General features: G+C 36.1%; 1 protein-coding gene across 1 annotated transcript; it reads left to right on the top strand.

The window, feature by feature from the left end:
* The first annotated feature begins 4882 nt into the window (after positions 1-4882).
* Positions 4883-17998, top strand: LOC113073652 (probable E3 ubiquitin-protein ligase RNF217). Its single transcript, XM_026246472.1, has 6 exons — positions 4883-5867; positions 12541-12771; positions 12918-13082; positions 15221-15422; positions 16233-16304; positions 17964-17998. The coding sequence occupies exons 1-6, from the start codon at positions 4995-4997 to the stop codon at positions 17996-17998; spliced, it is 1578 nt and encodes a 525-aa protein (XP_026102257.1). The 5' UTR covers positions 4883-4994.
* Positions 17999-18429: the final 431 nt, after the last annotated feature.

Raw genomic sequence — 18429 nt, 5'->3', positions numbered from 1 at the left:
TGGCAAATAATTCCCTGCAGTCTTTTGCTGCAATCTTTCTGCATCCGACTCAGTACGGAGAGATAAATGTTAGTTTGGGTAATGCAATTAATAAGAATGATGGCACTAGAAAAGGAAAGCTGTATGGGTATGTCTCACGGAATCTTTCAAGAACATATCTGAGGTTCTACTGTATTTCATCCCCGAAGTCAAAAAATATATTTTGCCTTATTTTATTTTGCCCATTTTTTATTACATGAGAATATTACAGTAATGAGATATTGACAATGACCATGAAGAATATTTGGATTTTTAAAAATAAAACAAAATAGTTATTAGAAAAAACATTATAACAATAGTGTTACAAAAGATATTAAATGTCTTTTAATTAAAAAAATATTGATTTTGATTTTTAAATTACTTAAGGGCTATTAAGGTCCTATATATATATATATATATATATATATATATATATATATATATATATATATATATATATATATATATATATATATACATATATATATATATAATTTTAGGACCATTGAGATTATCAAGGCGTTTACAAAAGTGTTGAATATTAATATCTTAAATATCTTAGTCCTGAATATCTTAATGGAACACCTTTAATATATCCTTTGAAAGGTCTTTAAGAGATTTGCCCATGTAATTGCAATTGTTTAAAGGTTTTTGATTGCCTCGACAAAGATGAGCAGATTCCAGAATAGCGAGACTTATATCATGTTTAACTGACTTTCAAGACATTTGTAAATACATCCTGAATCAACATGGTGCTTGATTAGACTTTATTATATTAAATAAACAGGGCAAAGTTAAGGCAAAAAAAAAAAAAAAGTTCTTGCTCTCAATATACTTGCAAGGCACTGTCTAAGCTTACGTGAGATTAACCCTGCATTAATACATGCAAAACAAGACTGTCAAATTTGACTATCATACAGTAATTATGAGCTGAAAGAAACCTGAATGAAAATGAATACCCTCCAAGTTCAGGAAATCTTGCATGATGCTTCTACCCTGGAGTGTATGTGATGTCACCATGACAATGCTCTTACCAAAACTGTAAATAAAAAAATATGGATTTAGAAATTAGTTGAAATTCTTGTGGAGTGTACAACATGGTCCGAACGAAATCACAAATCTAGCTTTTATTTGACAATACATTGTAAGAGTAGCTTAACCATTCTCGTTAATTAAATGGTCAACTATGATATTCTAAAACAAAAGACACTCATGGTAGAAACTGTGCTTTAAGCAGCTTTCCAGGTTGTTTTTATTGGGTTCAGTGCTGAGTTTTGAATAGATAAGCCTTTTCTATTTCTGTTACTTTTAAAGAATGACTGTAAATAAATCCAGACTGTGTCAATGACTCTTTATTTTGCTTCTCTTCTCTGTTACTTCACTTCTTTGCTTTATTATGTCATTTCTAAGTATAGTAACTTGTCATAGAGTACATAGCGACTATGCCTAGCAACAGACTGTAGCTTTGACATGGTCACTGATGACTGTCTTCCACTTAAAAAGGAACCTCTGTCAATCATACGGAACAAAGCCCTGAATTTCTCTCACAGCACTAGTGATATACTTCAGCATCACATGTTCCAGCTCCACACTGCCTTTTGCCTCTTTCATAACACATATTCACTATTAACTAAGACTTTTCCCTCAATAAATTCCTAATTTGCTGCTGATTAATAGTTAGTAAGTTAGTTAAATTTAGGTATTTGGTAGGATTAGGGATGTAGAATAATGTCATGTAGAATAAGGCATTAACGTGCTTAATTAGTACTAATAAGTGGTTAATATTCTAGTAATATGCATGCTTATAAGCATCAAGTTAAGAGACCCTAAAATAAAGTGTTTCCTCTTTCATCAACGCTCAAGACATTTGTTTTGCTTTACATTCATGTGCTGTGCAATTACATAGTGGGAAGCAAATGATTAAAGATCACATGCACACACATCTAATCAATCATACATTTACATGAGAGTTGTTATTTTACTATCACTGAGATACTTTTCTACATTTATTTTTTATAGTTTTATATATTTATTTAATTCAGCTAAATGAAAATGAGAAATATAGCTTCAGCAACTAGCTGATGATTGACATATTTTTATTTATTTATTTTTCAGTTTGATATTTTAGTCTATAGCAAGTAAAATTACATAAAAATTAGAAATGCATCTAGCTAAAATATTTATTATTATTATTATTATTTAAATTTTAGTTTAATTTATTTTAGTCTATAAAGTTCAACTAAAATGTTTTTAGTTTTTTTGTGTGTGTTTTTTGTTTTATTTATTAAATTAATTATTTTTAAGTAAATTAAAGCTGCGGTAGGTAACTTTTGACGCTCTAGCGGTTAATAAACAGAACTGCTTGCGTCATCATGCAAAATGGAAATATGTTGTGCTTTAGTATTTCAGAGGGATATAGCTAGTGTCCTAGCTCCACATTTCGTTCTGTACAAAGACTGTATGGTGTTTTGCGGAGCACAGATTGGTTGTGCTGTGGAAGGAGGTGATATATAGGAAGGAAAGATTTTTGCTACAGAACGCTGCTGACACTGAAGCTGTTCTCCACACTTTTTGATGGCATAAGCATTCCCTCCCATTACCTTACCGTTCCAGCCCTGTCCATCAAACACTGAGCCTGGGCTCTTTGCCAAAGAACCCATAAGTAGTTGAATCATTATTATGATGCATAATCTTTTATCTACGGTATTAATGGGAACACTGTACAGGACTGAATCATTTAACTGATGGCTTCTCAGTGCAAAGTTTCTGAAGTTTTCAGGAATAAACCATTATGATTTGATTATTAAAGCTACTCTATATTATTGGCCCTCTAGCCGTTAAAAATAAAACTGAATGCGTCTTGCATCTTTAATTAGTGCTTCGGCTCACTCGTGGACACGTAAATAACGTTTTCACAACCATTTTCCCCGGGAATTGGTCCTAAAATTATGCAGCTTAAGAAGTGTGCTATTGTATAATCTGATACTATGTTTTTTTGTGTGTTTTTTTTTTACGGTGGCCCAGTAGTCGCGACACAATTCAATTAGCGCAACACAATGCAATTAGCACAGCACAATGGAAAGAATCCGCAACACAACAGAAACAAGTTACAACACAACAAAATCACCACAAAAAGACGGAAATAAGTCGCAATACAATAAAATCGCCACAACACAATGGAAAATAGCCGCAACACAATGAAACGAATCCTATGCATCATGTTGGGGAGATTTTGTTGTGCACTAGCCTATTGTATCACTGTATTTTAACTAGATGATAAGTTGAGAAAAAAAATAAAAACACATTTTGAAAGAGGGACCTAAACAATCAAGAACACCCTAGCAACCATAAAGCATCATGGCAAAAAAAAAAAGAAAGAAAGAAAAGAAAGAAAGAAAGAAACCATACATAGCAACAGCATAGCAACATCCTGGCAACCACCCAGAAATTCTTTGGATTCAGGCTAATGAGTTTTTCACAGGCAAAATCTTCATTAATCTTTGTATCCAACCTTTTGTATCCACTTAAAATCCCAGAAAATATGAATATAGATGTCTCAAGGCAGAGGAAGGGAGGCACTCTTTGCTTCTACAACTCAAATGTTCCTCTGTATAGCACAGGATTTGATTGCTTTGAATGTGTGCCACGTGCTTGAATGCATTCTGTGACATTGTGACCCTTCTTTGGTCACAGATAATAACAGATGGTCACTCCTTAGATTTTTTTTTTTTTTAATTAGCCCCCTAACAGATGGATGTTTAAGCATGACTAATAATTTGATTTTGATTTATTAATTAATGACAGGTTTATGTCACGCTTTTATAAATTGCCACACAATAGTGACATGTTTTAAAAATGTTCAATTTTAAAAGCCATCATGGGAAGCAGTACACTTTCTTTTTGTGGATTTTTAATTTCTGACCTTACATGCCTTAAAGATGCTGTTAATGTGCAAATATAATCAGGGACCCTGGGGCCTCTTTATCCTAAAGGAGCTCAACAAGGTGGGGCAGAATGTTGATTCAGCTTGAACAGTGTGCCCAAGTGACCTATTACTGGATTCATTTACGTTTTACTCTTCCAAAGAAACGTCACACTCAGCATTGGCTTATGTCGTTATTTTTCTACCATTCTAAGCCTCTGAAGCAGAACCAATCTGAAGCTTGCAAATTGAGATTCGTTTTTACCTTACGCTCGACCTCCCTCTAGTGTCTAGACACATTCAATTAATCAAGATAAGACTGACAGGGTTACCAAAGTACATATTTAAAACTCAATGATTACATTATAGCCTGCATAAAATGAATCAATCTCAGTGTGGTAATAAAATCAAGAAAACTTCTATTCGATTTTATTCCATTCTAAGAATGTTCAAAAGTTGTTGTTGTTTTTAATATTGTTGATGTTTCAGTCGATTAGTTATGTTTATAATAATTTTAAAAAAAGTAAAAAGAAAAACTTGTGTTTTTTTCTGGAATAACATGCTGTACGCTACTACCGTATGATATGTAAAAATTGATAGCCTGAATGCACTGTAAGTCGCTTTGGATAAAAGCGTCTGCTAAATGAATACATGTATTTAAATTTAATTAAAATTATTCTAATAATTGTAATTATTAAATACGCAGCCCATTTAATAGGTTATAAAACAGTAGTACTCGTTTTCACCTACAGAGTGAATTTATTGATCCTACTAAGCTGAAGGATTCTATTCATATTCATAAAGTCTAACGTCAAATAAATATTACGTCAAAGCTGCCTAATTTATATTCATAAGTAAACCTTGTGCCATTGGAACGTTTCCACGCAACGTCGACGTGGCCTAATTAATATTCATGAGCAGAGGCTTCGCCGTAGTAGAATTCGTGATTTGAGACCCGGAAGTGGTGTAATAGTTACTCGGTCTGTGTTTAGTTTGTGAGTTTGAAAGCGGACTGTGTGTGTTTTCGCACAAATGGAAAGTTGACCGCTCGGGAATGGAAGATGAGTCTTCCGTGCGTGTGAATGTCACCGCTCAAAATATGCCTGGTTATACTGGACGAGACGGGGAATCTGTCCATGTATCCAGCGGGACGCGGAGCACTGATTTCGGCCGGGATGCCCGACGCAGCGACGCGAAGGTGCCATCATCATTGTCGTTATCCTCGAAGGATGTTTTGGAATTTCATAAACACAAACACGAGCCAGGAGGCAATAATAAAGAAAATAACGAGAGGGAAAACATAAGAGCGGTTGACATTTTAAGGAGGAATTTTGGTTCCACTATCAGAGACCCAGAAGATCCCAAAGACCTGGAGAAAGTAGGATTTGACGTCAAACTGAACGATCTGGATCATGAAAAGGATGATGAAAGGATGCAATGTAGCACAAAAAGTCTCCAACAAAACATGGAGAGCAACTCAGGATTGGGAGATCCTGATGGGAATCATCATATTGATTATAATATTGATTTGAAGAGCGGTGAAGATCCCAGCCAATCAAAAGAGCACGTTTACTGCACTGTATACTGTATTGCCAATGATAATTATAGGATACCTGTTGAGAAAACAACATCTGATCATCGAGCTACATCTTTACCACCACCACCATCATCATCATCATCATCAGATGTGCTGGTTATATCTTCCAGCGACTTGCCAAATTCAGAATTGAACCATGATCACTATCCAGAGCCCTATACAGTCTCTGACCTGATGCTGTCTGGATTAAACAGCTCTTATAACACTGACAACAGCTTATCTGTTGTGTTAACCTGTCGTATTTGTCTTGATGACAAACAAACCCTACCGCTACACTGTTGCAAAAATGCAGTTTGTGAAGAATGTCTGAAAAGATACATCATCTCACAGGTATCCACATCTATACCATCTCCGTTTGTCTTTTTTTTTTCAGCATTAAATAAAATCAGGGATGTTTCTTTCTTTCTGTCTGTAACCACCTTTAAAGTGGACTGATGCGAACCTAATATGCCTATAAAATGTCTGTCATCTTAATGTGCGTTTCTGTCTTTAAACCCTGGTGTAGGGATGGTAATACTGTGATACTCTATGATTACATGTTTATGGTCTTTACAATGTAATCTAAGGTTTTTCGACAAGCATGTTTTGTTGGAAGAGCACCTGTCAGTCAGCCTGATATTTGCTTTTTTAATTGTTTGTCTTCTAATAATAGCATGTTTCTGTTTGTTAATGGAGAAGTTCTCCATTGTGTTTGTGAAAACGTTCTCAGCCTGTCCCGTCCCGCTTTAGAGAAGTGATGCGTTTCCCGTATTGCTTGGTCTGGCCCACGTGGTCATCATCATAGACTTGGAATTGTTAGTTTTAGTCGTTTTAGTACTCCCTTTGCCGCAGAGCAGAGGCCCTTGTTGTGTAACGCAATACAGTCATGTCTGTGTGACATAAAAAAGCATGACCATTTCTGAGTTCCTCAGAAAGATACATGACACACCAGCATGTGTAAAAACGATTCTTGTCAGAGCTTTGGTTAAACTTGAAAAAACTGAACTTCTTTGTATATTTAAACAAATTCTGATTAGGCGTGGTCAAACAGTCTTCCAGCCATTTTTTATTTATTTATTTGTTACATTTTAATTCTGTTTTGATTTGCATGTGGTACTTTAGCTAGACACTTTGCTTGATAAAAACCTTGTGGACAAGTTGTACCTTTTAAGTTAATTAAAAAGTTTTAGAAATTGAGATTGGCTGTTTACATTTTGGGAGGTTTTGAGACTCAAAAAACTCACTCAAAAAATGACATTTTTCTTCTGTGCAACATAAAAGAGGATATTTGGAAGAATGCTGTGGTCCAAGCCCATTCACTGAAAGTATATTACCTTTTATACTTTCACTTGGAAATTCCACAAACAATTTCAGAGAAATGACAATGAACACGTTGAATATAATTTTTTAATTGTTTGACCTTGTAAAACATGTTGCAGTAATCTCTAAAACTTAGAATTTCAGACTTTCATTGTATGGACAAAAAATTATGACATAATTTTCACTTTCATGTGAACTACTTTCAGACCTTCATGTAACCCTAAACTAACAATATATAGTTTTTTCATATCCCTGGTTTGGTTGAAACACTCTATATCAGGTATATATATAAAAAAGTTTTTTTTTTTTTTTTTTTTTTTTTGTTCTACCCAGTGGCAGTGGGTCATGTCGCTGGCAAGGGGAGGAAGAAATTGTGCTGTAATTGATTGCTTAATCACTGAGCTCAGCCTCTCTCTGCCCTAATTACATTACATGACTGTTTGCTGGAAGGTCTGTGCACGGTTTGCAGGCAACATAGAAACAATTTGCCCTTCTGGAGGGATCTTGTGGTCGTAATCAAGTAATGTTGGCTTGACTGTTGCTGCTCTTCTCTCAAATCAGATTTAATGCCCCCATGAATGATCTTGGGGGTCAGGTAGAGGTCGATGTGGTAATGATAGCTGTCTTGTGTGGCCAAAGGTATTTGTCTGGTCTGGTTCTGTCTTATTCATGGCCAAGCAGTCACCAGTGTTTGGTGAGCTCACTTGGCCTGCTTAGCTGCAGGCCTAGACCTTTTTTCTCAACTGTGTTCTGGAGGGCACAAATATGATGATGATGATGATGATGATGATGCTGCCAAAAAGAATTTTGTTTATATAGCCGCTTGCAGATATATCGCCACTCCTCCCATTGTAGCAGCGTGTGTTTTGCTATTCATGGGTGTCCAGTAAAAAGCTGATTACCTGTAAAACCTGTCTGTTTGAATCATATCCAGTGACAGCCTTACAGCTGTGTACAGCATCATAACAAGGTGGCGTAATACAGAAGTACTTCGTTTCTGATCCTGCCTACTTGAAAACATGAAAACATCCTTTATATTAAGGTTACAAAAATTTTAAGTGTAGTGCAGTCTATGACTAGATTTGTGTTTTTACTTTGAAAATTATTTAATTTAAAGGGATAGTCCACCCAAAAAGAAATTTCTATTATCATTTGCTCACTCTCATTGTCTTGTTTTGAACCCCATTGACTTTAATTTTATGGACTGTTGCGACTTTCATCAAAATATCTTTCATTTTCGAGTGAGCTATTCGTTTAACGTTTGAGTTAAGTTTTCCCTTTTGTTTTATAATTCGAATAATCATTTGTGCACTTTTCTACTTTTAAATGGGACATTCAACAATCCTGCTTTCATTGCAGTCAGTTTTAGGCCTGTGTAGTGGATGATTTCAAAAGCAATTTAGATAATAAGAATATATGAGATCAAATGAATGCTGTGAATATGGTTTGTAAGCAGATGAAAGGAAAGGGCGATCGGTTAATGTGCACTTTTACTGAAGAGAAATGGCAAGAGGTTTGCACTACAAAAGACTCATTTAAATGGCTAATATTTAACTTAACCGAGCCACTGTTTCTCATTTCAGCTCTTTGTGTTGGGTTTGGCAAATGGGGTGGCTGGTCTAAATGTCAGGTGCCTATGGCAAGGTCATTTGGTTCAGTCTTAGGAGTAATATTTCAGAATGCTGGCTTGCACTGGGTTCATTAGTGGCTTACTTATTATTATGTTTAAAGAGACTTAGATAGTTGTAATGATATCAGCTGACAGTCTCACAATGGGACAATTTTTTTATGCTTTTGAAATGAATGTGTTGTGTACCATTCAATATTGAAATCAGAATGAAGTCAAAACGGGATCCAGAACTGTAATCTTGAATTTAAAATGTATTAATAAAACACATTCATGTTGTTGGTATAACATGTTTATGGGCAAGTATAAATTGACCTCTAAACATTAAATCACAGCCACCAATAAGATTTGGGGTATTTCATCAAATAAGTAATTTAGGAGTTTAAGATCTACAGATTTATTTAGATTTTTGTAGTAAATATTTTTAGCAGAATTGCTTCAAAGGAGATGAATAAAGAGAACTTCTCCGAGCTGTCTAGTGTGCTGACAGCGCTTGGCTCTGTAAACTATTTCTGAGAGTTTTGGTGTCTTTCTAAATGTAGGGACCCTTTAAAGCAGCACTGCCAAAGCCATCAAAACACTGCTTTTGTTACAATTACATAGACATTCAACAATAAATTACTGTCAGACCTCAAAACGGCTGCTCTAAGTAATGTTTCCAGTACTATGCATAAACTGTGACTCCTACAGTCTGCTATTTTTAAATGTTGCTTTAAGTAAAAAAGCAAAGCTTGTTTTCAGCATCGTGAACGTATCAAGTTAAAAATAGTTTTTACATGTGATCCAAGATCCCTGCATTCCATTCTATTTTGTTGTGCCCCTGTCCAGCTGTATTTGAACCTAAGCATGCAGTCTGTGTGAATGCCTCCCTAAACCAACTCAGTGTCTGTTGGACCCTAATCATCTTCTTATTCAGGTTTTCTTTAAGACAGACTAATCATTCAGACATGAAGGTTTATACTACATCCCAAATTTCCAGAAACATTGGATTGAAATGACAATTATAGCAATTTCTACTGTATATAAACATATGATGTGCATACGTGTTGTGAATTTATTTAAAGTGGTCATATGATGCACATTTTGTTATTAAAGCCAGTTCTGTAATCAATAGTAAATCATCATCAATTGCTTTCAGATGGAGCAGCATTCACTACACAGAGCCGTAGTTCTCTGACAAGTTCTGCAAGAAAATCACAGATGATATTATTGCGCAATTGTGAAATCAAAGATTGGTAAAAGTTTTACTTTGTTAATAGAAACATTTACAGGGATATCTGCTTCGGCATTGTAAAAGCAGAATTTAAAAGGCACGGTACTGGAGTAATGCCTACATTTTTACGAAAATGTTTTCTGCTTTTGAATTTTTGCTTAGATGGACAATATATGCCTCAGTAGATTTGATATAAGGAATCAGATTGTGTGAAGGTTTGTTAGATGATTTGTATAGTTGGTTTCACTGACCTTTAGTAGGCTTGCAGAATAACTGATCCATTTAAATGTATGAATGTATACAGTTTCTGCTCGACCGAATATTACCTAGAGCCTACGGCACTTGCGATGTATGAGATGAGGTGATGCAGGAAATCTGCTGAGAAAATAAAAAAATGTTTAGTTACTTTCTGTATTGACATGCAATTTACACCCTGAGGTGAGTGACCCACCACACCACAGTTTCTTGTGCGGTTTGTCTTGCGTATGCAGCATAGTTTTCTAGATTAAGTTCATCCGTACCTGGTTAGGGCTAAAATTAGAAGCTAGATGTGATAGATGAGTGCCACTAATACATTTTTATGTCCGTTCTGCACCTTTCCCACAACAATTTTAGTTGCTGTCTTATGTTTACTGTAATAAATCAGATTTATTCTTAGCAGGCATCTGGCCAGCCTAAAAGAGTTTGTTCTAGACTCTTTCACATCAATTAAAAAAAAATCTCCCTGAGAAGATAGCCCACTTCAAGAGGTGGTGCTGGTCAATCAGAAAGCATGTCAAAGTTAATACAGGATGTCAGTGTGTGACATGGCAAGGCTGAAAATCAGACTCTCTGTCCATACTGAGAGGATGGTTCACGCCTGCGGTGAGTGCTGAGTGCCGGTATTGTTCTAGCTGTGTGGTCGGCCCATTAGCAGCAGGCTGACAGGTGTAAAAAGAACTGGTGGGTGGCCCCGGGGGAGTTCTAGGACTGCTGTCACCAGTTGGTGCCATGTAAGGGCTCAGGTAAGGGCTCTCATGGGAGTGCCAGATCTCATTAGAATGCCAAAGTAAACTCCAAGCACACTGGGCTCTCAGAATCTCACCTGCTGCGTGTACAAGATGCTACACAATCAGCCACGAGAGCCCTTCTCTCAACATGGGCATTGTTAGTGCTGTTTACCAAAGCCATCCTTCGCTTTAGTCAGGTGCATCATTTAAAAAATGTCTCCAGCAGCGTCCCCAAACTAGTACAAGCCTGTTCAAGCTGAAGTTAGGTAAACTAAACCTATGTCCCTATACATTGTGCACACAACCATTTAGTGCATGAGATTGAAAAGTTTATTTTGTTATCCACCACAGGAGTCTAGCAGGCCCTCTCCATAGGCTATGTAAAGAAAGCTGAAACAGTTGAGTGCATGAGGTGTCCAATATATCCATGTTTTTAAAAATTCCACTTGCTGGAATTTTTAGTGTGACTACAAAATTAACAAGAATATTGCACAAGTATGCAAATTAGGACGTGCTTTATTCTACTGTTCTGAGGTAATTTTGACATTTTTTGAGGAGCTTTTTTGATTTGAAGTGGGAGAGAGAGAAGGGAGTGGGATTGGGAAAGGTCCACGTGCCGGGACTCGGTATTCCCAAAGCACAATGTCGCTGTATGTTGACACGCTGCCTACGAGGCTGTCGGTGCCAATGATTTTGACATCCTTAAAGAAGATCTCAAAGTGATTCTACTTGTGTGTACATGTATCCATTTAAATTAAATAAAATTAAATTTATGCATTTAGCAGATGCTTTTATCCAAAGTGACTTACAGTGCATTCAGGCTTTCAATTTTTATTTATCATTTAGCCAAGCAATCATCAAATCTGGTTTCCTGTAGATATTAGCTCTAACCCCAATCAAACACAAATGAGCTTGCTAATCAATGTCTTCAGGATCATTAGAAGATCACAGGTTGGTGAGTTTAATCAGGGTTGGAGCTAAACAGGAAAGTTGATCTCGCGATCCAGATTTGAGGATCCCTGATGATATTTGTGCACTAGTTTGTGTACTAATTTGGTCTTAAAGTTAGAATGCATTGCTTCCAGATGTCATGGCGGATTTTATTCCAGCAGAATCAAAACTACCCAAGACTTGCCCGATTTTACAGAAGTCTCTTGACCAGTCCCTTTTCTTTGTCACCTCAGATAAAGTTCCCTAAAGTAAATACTGTTGCTTGAGCATAAAAATAGGCAGGTGGAGAGTAGATTATTTCTTGCAATGGAAACGTTCAGTAATCCCGTCATCCCAGAGGGGGGAGCGGATGAAGATGGGTGGGGAACCAGAGGCAGGACGCACATCAATCCTCTCACGGGGCAGGTGCTGATAGTAATAGTCCTGCAGCTGTAGGGCTACACCAAAGCCCTGTTACATGAACAATCAGAATGAAATGGATCTCACTGATCCATGAGATCCCTTAACTCCCTCTAGGAGGAAAGGTCATTCAACACAGATCCATTTATCAACAGATCATACCGCATTCAACCTGTGCAAACTAGCCCCTAGGGTTCGTTCCTACCCACTGAGCCCTCTTCAATCACATATTACTGTACTTCAGTGATTGTTTGAGAGTTGCTTGTTGACTTGGAAGTACCTCAGGTACAATGCTGCTTGTACAGTGTATCGTTTGCACTTCCTGCTTGCTTCTGTCCTCACTTGTAATCACTGATTAAAACCCATGATTTCCAAGAACACTAAATCAGATTCCACACGTCACAAACAGGCTGGATTTATATTTAACTGCACTTAGAGTCATGCAAAGGTTTACTACTGCATTAATGCTGCGCTCTTTAATGTATTTGCCTGATTGTATGTTTTTTATAATTTTTTATTTTTAAGGTTCACATTGGTCGGGCACACTTGGTGTGTCCCATCACAGAGTGCAGTGGTTTCTTGGAGGAAAGTTTGGTGGTTTCGCACCTGTCCAGTGAAGAGCTGGCAAAATACAAGTACCTCTTAGAGCTGAGCAGACTGGACTTCAGCACAAAACCATGTCCCCATTGTAGCCTGTTTACCTCCCTGAAGAGTCACAGCCAACAGACGTCCTCCAAGAGTGAACATAAGTATAAGGTCTGTTTTTTTTCGCTTGTTGTCCATTCTGTAGTTACAATGTGGAATTATGTGTCTAAACTCTGAATCAGAATGAATTTGTTTGCAAAAAAAGTCTTTCTTGAGTAAGCAAACTGTGTGTCTGTCTCTTCAAATATTCCTTACAGATTCAGTGCACAAAGTGCCAGTTTGTCTGGTGTTTTAAATGCCATGCGCCGTGGCACGAAGGCCTAAAGTGTCGAGACTACAGGAAAGGAGACAAGCTGTTGCGTCACTGGGCCAGCGTTATCGAACATGGCCAGAGGAACGCTCAGAAATGTCCACGCTGCAAGGTAATAAACATACTCTACAAAAATGCACTATATATATATATATATATATATATATATATATATATATATATGAACTACATTTTCATTAATTTTTGGACATGGAAAATGTATTACTTTATGTACTGTAATCCAATGTTCATAATACCACATTTGGTATGGTATTGACCTCATAACCATGAGTATATTGAAGGGTTAGTTCACCCAAAAAGGATAATTCTGTCATTAATTACTTACCCTCATGTTGTTCTAGTCCTGTGAGACCTTTGTTCATCTTCAGAACACATATTAAGATATTGTTGATGAAATCGGAGATTTTTATGATCCTGCATAAATAGCAACAGAGCTACCACATTCAAAGGCCAGAAACATTGTAAAGAGTGGGACATCGTTAAAATAGTCCATTTGACATCAATGGTGTAACTGTTATTTTATAAAGCTATGAGATTACTTTTTGCGTGCAAAAAGAAAAAAATAATGATGTTATTCAGCCATTTATTCTCTTCACCAATTCAACAATCTCTTCTCTGAAATGTAAATATTTTGTAACACTATAAATATCCTTACTGTCATTTTTTGTTTCAATTTAATGCATCCTTGCTGATTTTAAGTGTTAATTTCCTTAACCTGTTAAATGTCACCCCGTCCCGTATACGGGACGCCTACGTTGACTATACTATATTACAATCAAATTAAATCTAATCTTGACAAACTATATATCGTTTTAAAGGTCTAAGACTCCCAAATATATATTTTACCAATATTTTTTGTTAAAAATTATGTAGGAAAAGTAATAGATGAATTTATGACAAGAGTGCACCCTCAGAAATCTACATTACAAAAGGAGCTTTGACCTTTGTTTAAAAAAACTTCACTTCCTCGTTGCCTTTTTCTCTATCACATTTTAGAAATCATCAGAAGTTATATATCACTTGAAAACATAAAATCTCAAAATTCATCCTTCAAAACCCATTTTAAAATCAGACATTGCATTACCATGTAAAGGGTACATCAAAATCATGTTACAAAATGTTTTCAGTCTTGAATTATAAAAATTTAGGTTTGTATCATGCACATTCATGTCTATCTTCAAAAACGTGAGTGACCGTTAACAGGTTAATAAATAAATAAATCTTACTGACCCCAAATGTTGATTGGTAATGCAAGTAATTTGCATATAGTCTTGGTGATCTTTAAAATAAAGATAAATTTATTAACATGGGTTATATATAATATAATATCTTAAATCAATCTAACTAATGTTTATTTACATAACTTGTATACAACTTTTTATGTTAGCTATTGCTTTCCCTAATGTCAGAAGAACATTATTGTGAAGTATGACTGAAGTCTTAAAGGTTCGGTAGCAAAAACAAGCATTTTAATTACATTTTAGTGGGAGTGAGGTGGAAAACTCTTCTGTCACAATTTTAAGTGCACAAATCTTAACTGGCCTTCAGGTGGAAAACACAATGCAGTGTAAAATATGCCCCATATAAAATAAATAGGAGTTACATACAGAGTCAATCATTGTAAAAACCGAATGTTCTCATCTGAGATCGTGAAGAGGTATTGTTCATTGTGAGTTTTTATTTTCCTTTCCTCGTATCTAACTTTAATTACTGACTTGGGAAACATGGCATTCCAGTCATAAGACTGGAGTCTGGGCAAAGTGGTCCTGAATTAAAGTTCTTCTTCCCACTGACACAATTTCAAGAGATCAACAAGTTCTACAAAGGCGTAGCTGTTTTCCATCCAGACATGTGCATTCATGGGGCTTTGGAGGATCCATCAGAATATGAGTGTTTGGCATAGTGCACATACCTGAGCCAGATACCTAAGGGCTTACTAGTCATCTTTCAGTTGAGAACCTTCCCTTTGTGAACAAGTTTCTCAACCCACAATACTGAGAAGTGCATTATTTGATGGAATAATTGCAGTGTTAATTAATAATTGTAAATTATCATTTTGTGAGCTCTAGGCTTTCATTAACTGAACATGTCAGTCGCTGGCCCAGATTCAAGAAAATTTGCCCCCCTAGCTCACACGTCTGACTGGAAAGTAAAAAAATTAATGGCTGGATGGTGTATCATTGTGAATTGATGACTCATTGCCAGATTATTTCTTCTTTAAACCAACAGATCCACATTCAGAGAACAGAAGGCTGTGATCACATGACCTGCACACAGTGCAACACTAACTTCTGTTATCGCTGTGGGGAGAAGTACAGGCATCTGCGCTTCTTTGGGGATCACACCTCCAACCTGAGCGTGTTTGGATGCAAGTACCGCTACCTGCCTGAGAAACCCCATCTGCGCCGGCTGGTCCGAGGCTCTGTTTGTAGTGAGTTTGCAGCAAAGAACACAACTTGATTTATTTAGGTTCTTTTGAAGTACTAGGGGTTGCTTTGGAAAAATAACATTGGGTTATCTTGAGATTTCTTAGCCATTTGATATCATGTCTTTTTAGGTTTCCAATATACATGTATTTTACTGTATATATCAATGTTTCCTACTGGACTCAATCACATTTGGAAATGATAATTCTTTAACTGTACATGTTTTACTTACAAGTTACAACTTACAATTGACAATTTTATTTTTCCTTACATGAAAACCAATTAACATCAGTGTACAGACATACTGTTGTGTGTGTGTATATGTAACTGTAAAATGTATATTTTTGTATTTGTATACAGCTGCATTTTTATGCAGACAAACTATATGTTCACTTCTAGGTTATTTCACAAAAAACAATGGTTCTGATGCAACTAGAGCGCCTACAGGAGCAGTTTACACTGTTTCTGACCATGCTAGTTTAGTCAGCTCCCTAATAACGCTAGTTAGTAATAGAACAGAGATATGACAGACTCTATGATATGCTTTCAGTTTGCATATCTGTGCATACTTTATGTAAACCTGTGTTTGAGTGGTGTCCTCAGGCTAGTGCGATGAACCGTAGTATAATTCCCAACCATTCATACATCACAGACACAGGTGTTTGGTCTACAGCTCACAGGGTTCACTTTAACCTACTGACATGCTGAGAAAGACAAATGCACTCCACCATTTCTTTTTAGTCCAGCAGCAGATAAGAATTGTAAATGTGTTTGTCTTTGTGAGCCTGAATGCTTTTCTGTTGCTCATTTCACAGTGAGTAAAGTGCTGGTGGCTCCAGTGGTCATTGTCCTGGTGGTGATTGTTGGAGCTCTGGCTTTGGTCATAGGTAAGGATTGTGTTACACTTCCTCATTCTCACAAAGCCTGTCAGGAACATCTCTGGGTTGTATTTGATTTCAAATTCAAAAAGATTATGTAATTTGCTTTTTATAGCAATTTTGTAAAAAAAAAAAAAAAAAAATAGTAGCATTTTCATGACAATTAAGCCCTTTTTTCAGTTTTATAGTGAAAATATAAAAGTGGTTGTAACATGAAATACAATTAAGTGATTTCCAAATTAAAAAATGTGGAAATGCAATATGCATATTGGGTATTATTCAACTGTCTAGTTCAAGGAATTTATATTTTATTTATATATATTATAAAATTTAATTATTGATATGCATCTTGGCAATATTTGTTTTCTTGTCAGTAAACAAATGTCATTTCAGTATATAACAGTACTGTGTTTCAGTTTAATAAAGACATTAAAAAGTCTAATGAAATTACTTTTTTTTTTAAGTATTTGAAAAACCGTCTCACAAAATGAATTACATTTGGGAATTATCCATTTGAGGAAAAAACCCTTCATACACTAAAAAGTGGAATCTTTATAATCATGAAAATACAATTGAAGAATGAATGAAAAAAAAAAGATAAATAAATAAATTGTAAAAGTCTTTAATAAAAACAAAAGTCTGTTATTAATGCTGCAACACACTCAGTTTATCATTCTGTTGTAAACAGCAGAAGAGATTTGTCCTCCACTTCTGGATGCTAAATATTTTGGCAAAACATATTCTTAAGTTAGATTTTTATTTTAGTTCGAAATATTGTTCCCAAATTTCTAAATAGCTCAGCTTCCGCAGAAGTTCTAAAACTGTATTTATTTGTTACAATGAACCTATCTATCTATCTATCCATCTATCTATCTATATATCTATAATATATATTCTTTCATCATATATATATATATATATATGCCGTCCCATGTTGGTGACTGGATCTCTCTGCAGGCCTGTTTTGCTTTGCCTATCTACTACACCTGTAAAGAGGAGGAGGAAGCGCACACAGGGGTCGGGGCCGCTGGCTGTGCTGATTCAAGCTTGGTCATCCCTGCTTCAGGACCTGGACACACAAACACCCTAAAAATAGCCCTGGGTGGCCAAGTGACCAAACCACTGGCCAACTAAGATACAAAGCAGTTTTTCCTGTTCACTGCATCTTGTGATATCCTCATTTGCACACCGACCCTTTCCTCCACATGCCGTTTTTTGGCATCGTTATCAAAGACTAATTGAGTATATTCTGTTTTTGGTATATTTAATTTATAAACCCCAAACGGATTTAAATTCAGTTCATTTTTAGGAATGGACCTATAGACTGGTAATAATTTCCTGCAGGATGTACTGTATTATGCCACACTCAGTTTATCATTCTGTTGTAAACAGCAAGAAGAAGAATTTGTCCTCCACTTTCTGGATGCTAAATATTTTGGCAAAAACATATTCTTAAGTAGATTTTATTTTAGTTTCGAAATATTGTTCCCAAATTTCTAAATAGCCTTCAGCTTCCGCAGAAGTTCTAAAACTGTATTTATTTTGTTACAATGAACCTATCTATCTATCTATCCAATCTATCTAATCTATATATCTATATATATATCTTCATCATATATATATATAATATATATGCCGTCCCATGTTTGTGGACTGATCTCTCTGCAGGCCTGTTTGCTTTGCCTATCTACTACACCTTGTAAGAGGAGGAGGAAGCGCACACAGGGGGTCGGGCCGCTGGCTGTGCTGATTCAGCTTGGGTCATCCTGCTCAGGACCTGGACACACAACACCCTAAAAAATAGCCCCCTGGGTGCCAAGTGACCAAACACTGGCCCACTAAAGATACAAGCAGTTTTCCCTGTTTCACTGCATCTTGTGAATATCCTCATTTGCACACCGACCCTTTCCTCCACATGCGTTTTTGGCATCGTTATCAAAGACTAATTGAGTATATTCGTTTTTTGGGGTAATATTTTTAAATTTATAAACCCCCAAAACGGATTTTAAATTCAGTTCATTTTTAGGAATGGACCTATAGACTGGTAATAATTTCCTGCAGGATGTACTGTATTATGCTTTGGTAGCCACACAGCGTGAATGATTTTTTTCCTTCTATCTATTTTAATGACGTT

The sequence above is a fragment of the Carassius auratus genome, unplaced genomic scaffold, assembly GCF_003368295.1.
Source record: "Carassius auratus strain Wakin unplaced genomic scaffold, ASM336829v1 scaf_tig00012675, whole genome shotgun sequence".
In the NCBI taxonomy this organism is placed as follows: domain Eukaryota; kingdom Metazoa; phylum Chordata; class Actinopteri; order Cypriniformes; family Cyprinidae; genus Carassius; species Carassius auratus.
The sequence above is the reverse complement of the archived record's forward strand: the minus strand, read 5'-3'. Positions and strand labels throughout refer to the sequence as shown.

Coding starts and splice junctions, on each gene's coding strand:
- LOC113073652 (XM_026246472.1), top strand. CDS start 4,995: ATGGAAGATGAGTCTTCCGTGCGTGTGAATGTCACCGCTCAAAATATG. Junction 5,868..12,540: donor AAAGATACATCATCTCACAG/GTATCCACATCT, acceptor TTTATTTTTAAG/GTTCACATTGGTCGGGCACA. Junction 13,083..15,220: donor AGAAATGTCCACGCTGCAAG/GTAATAAACATA, acceptor TTAAACCAACAG/ATCCACATTCAGAGAACAGA.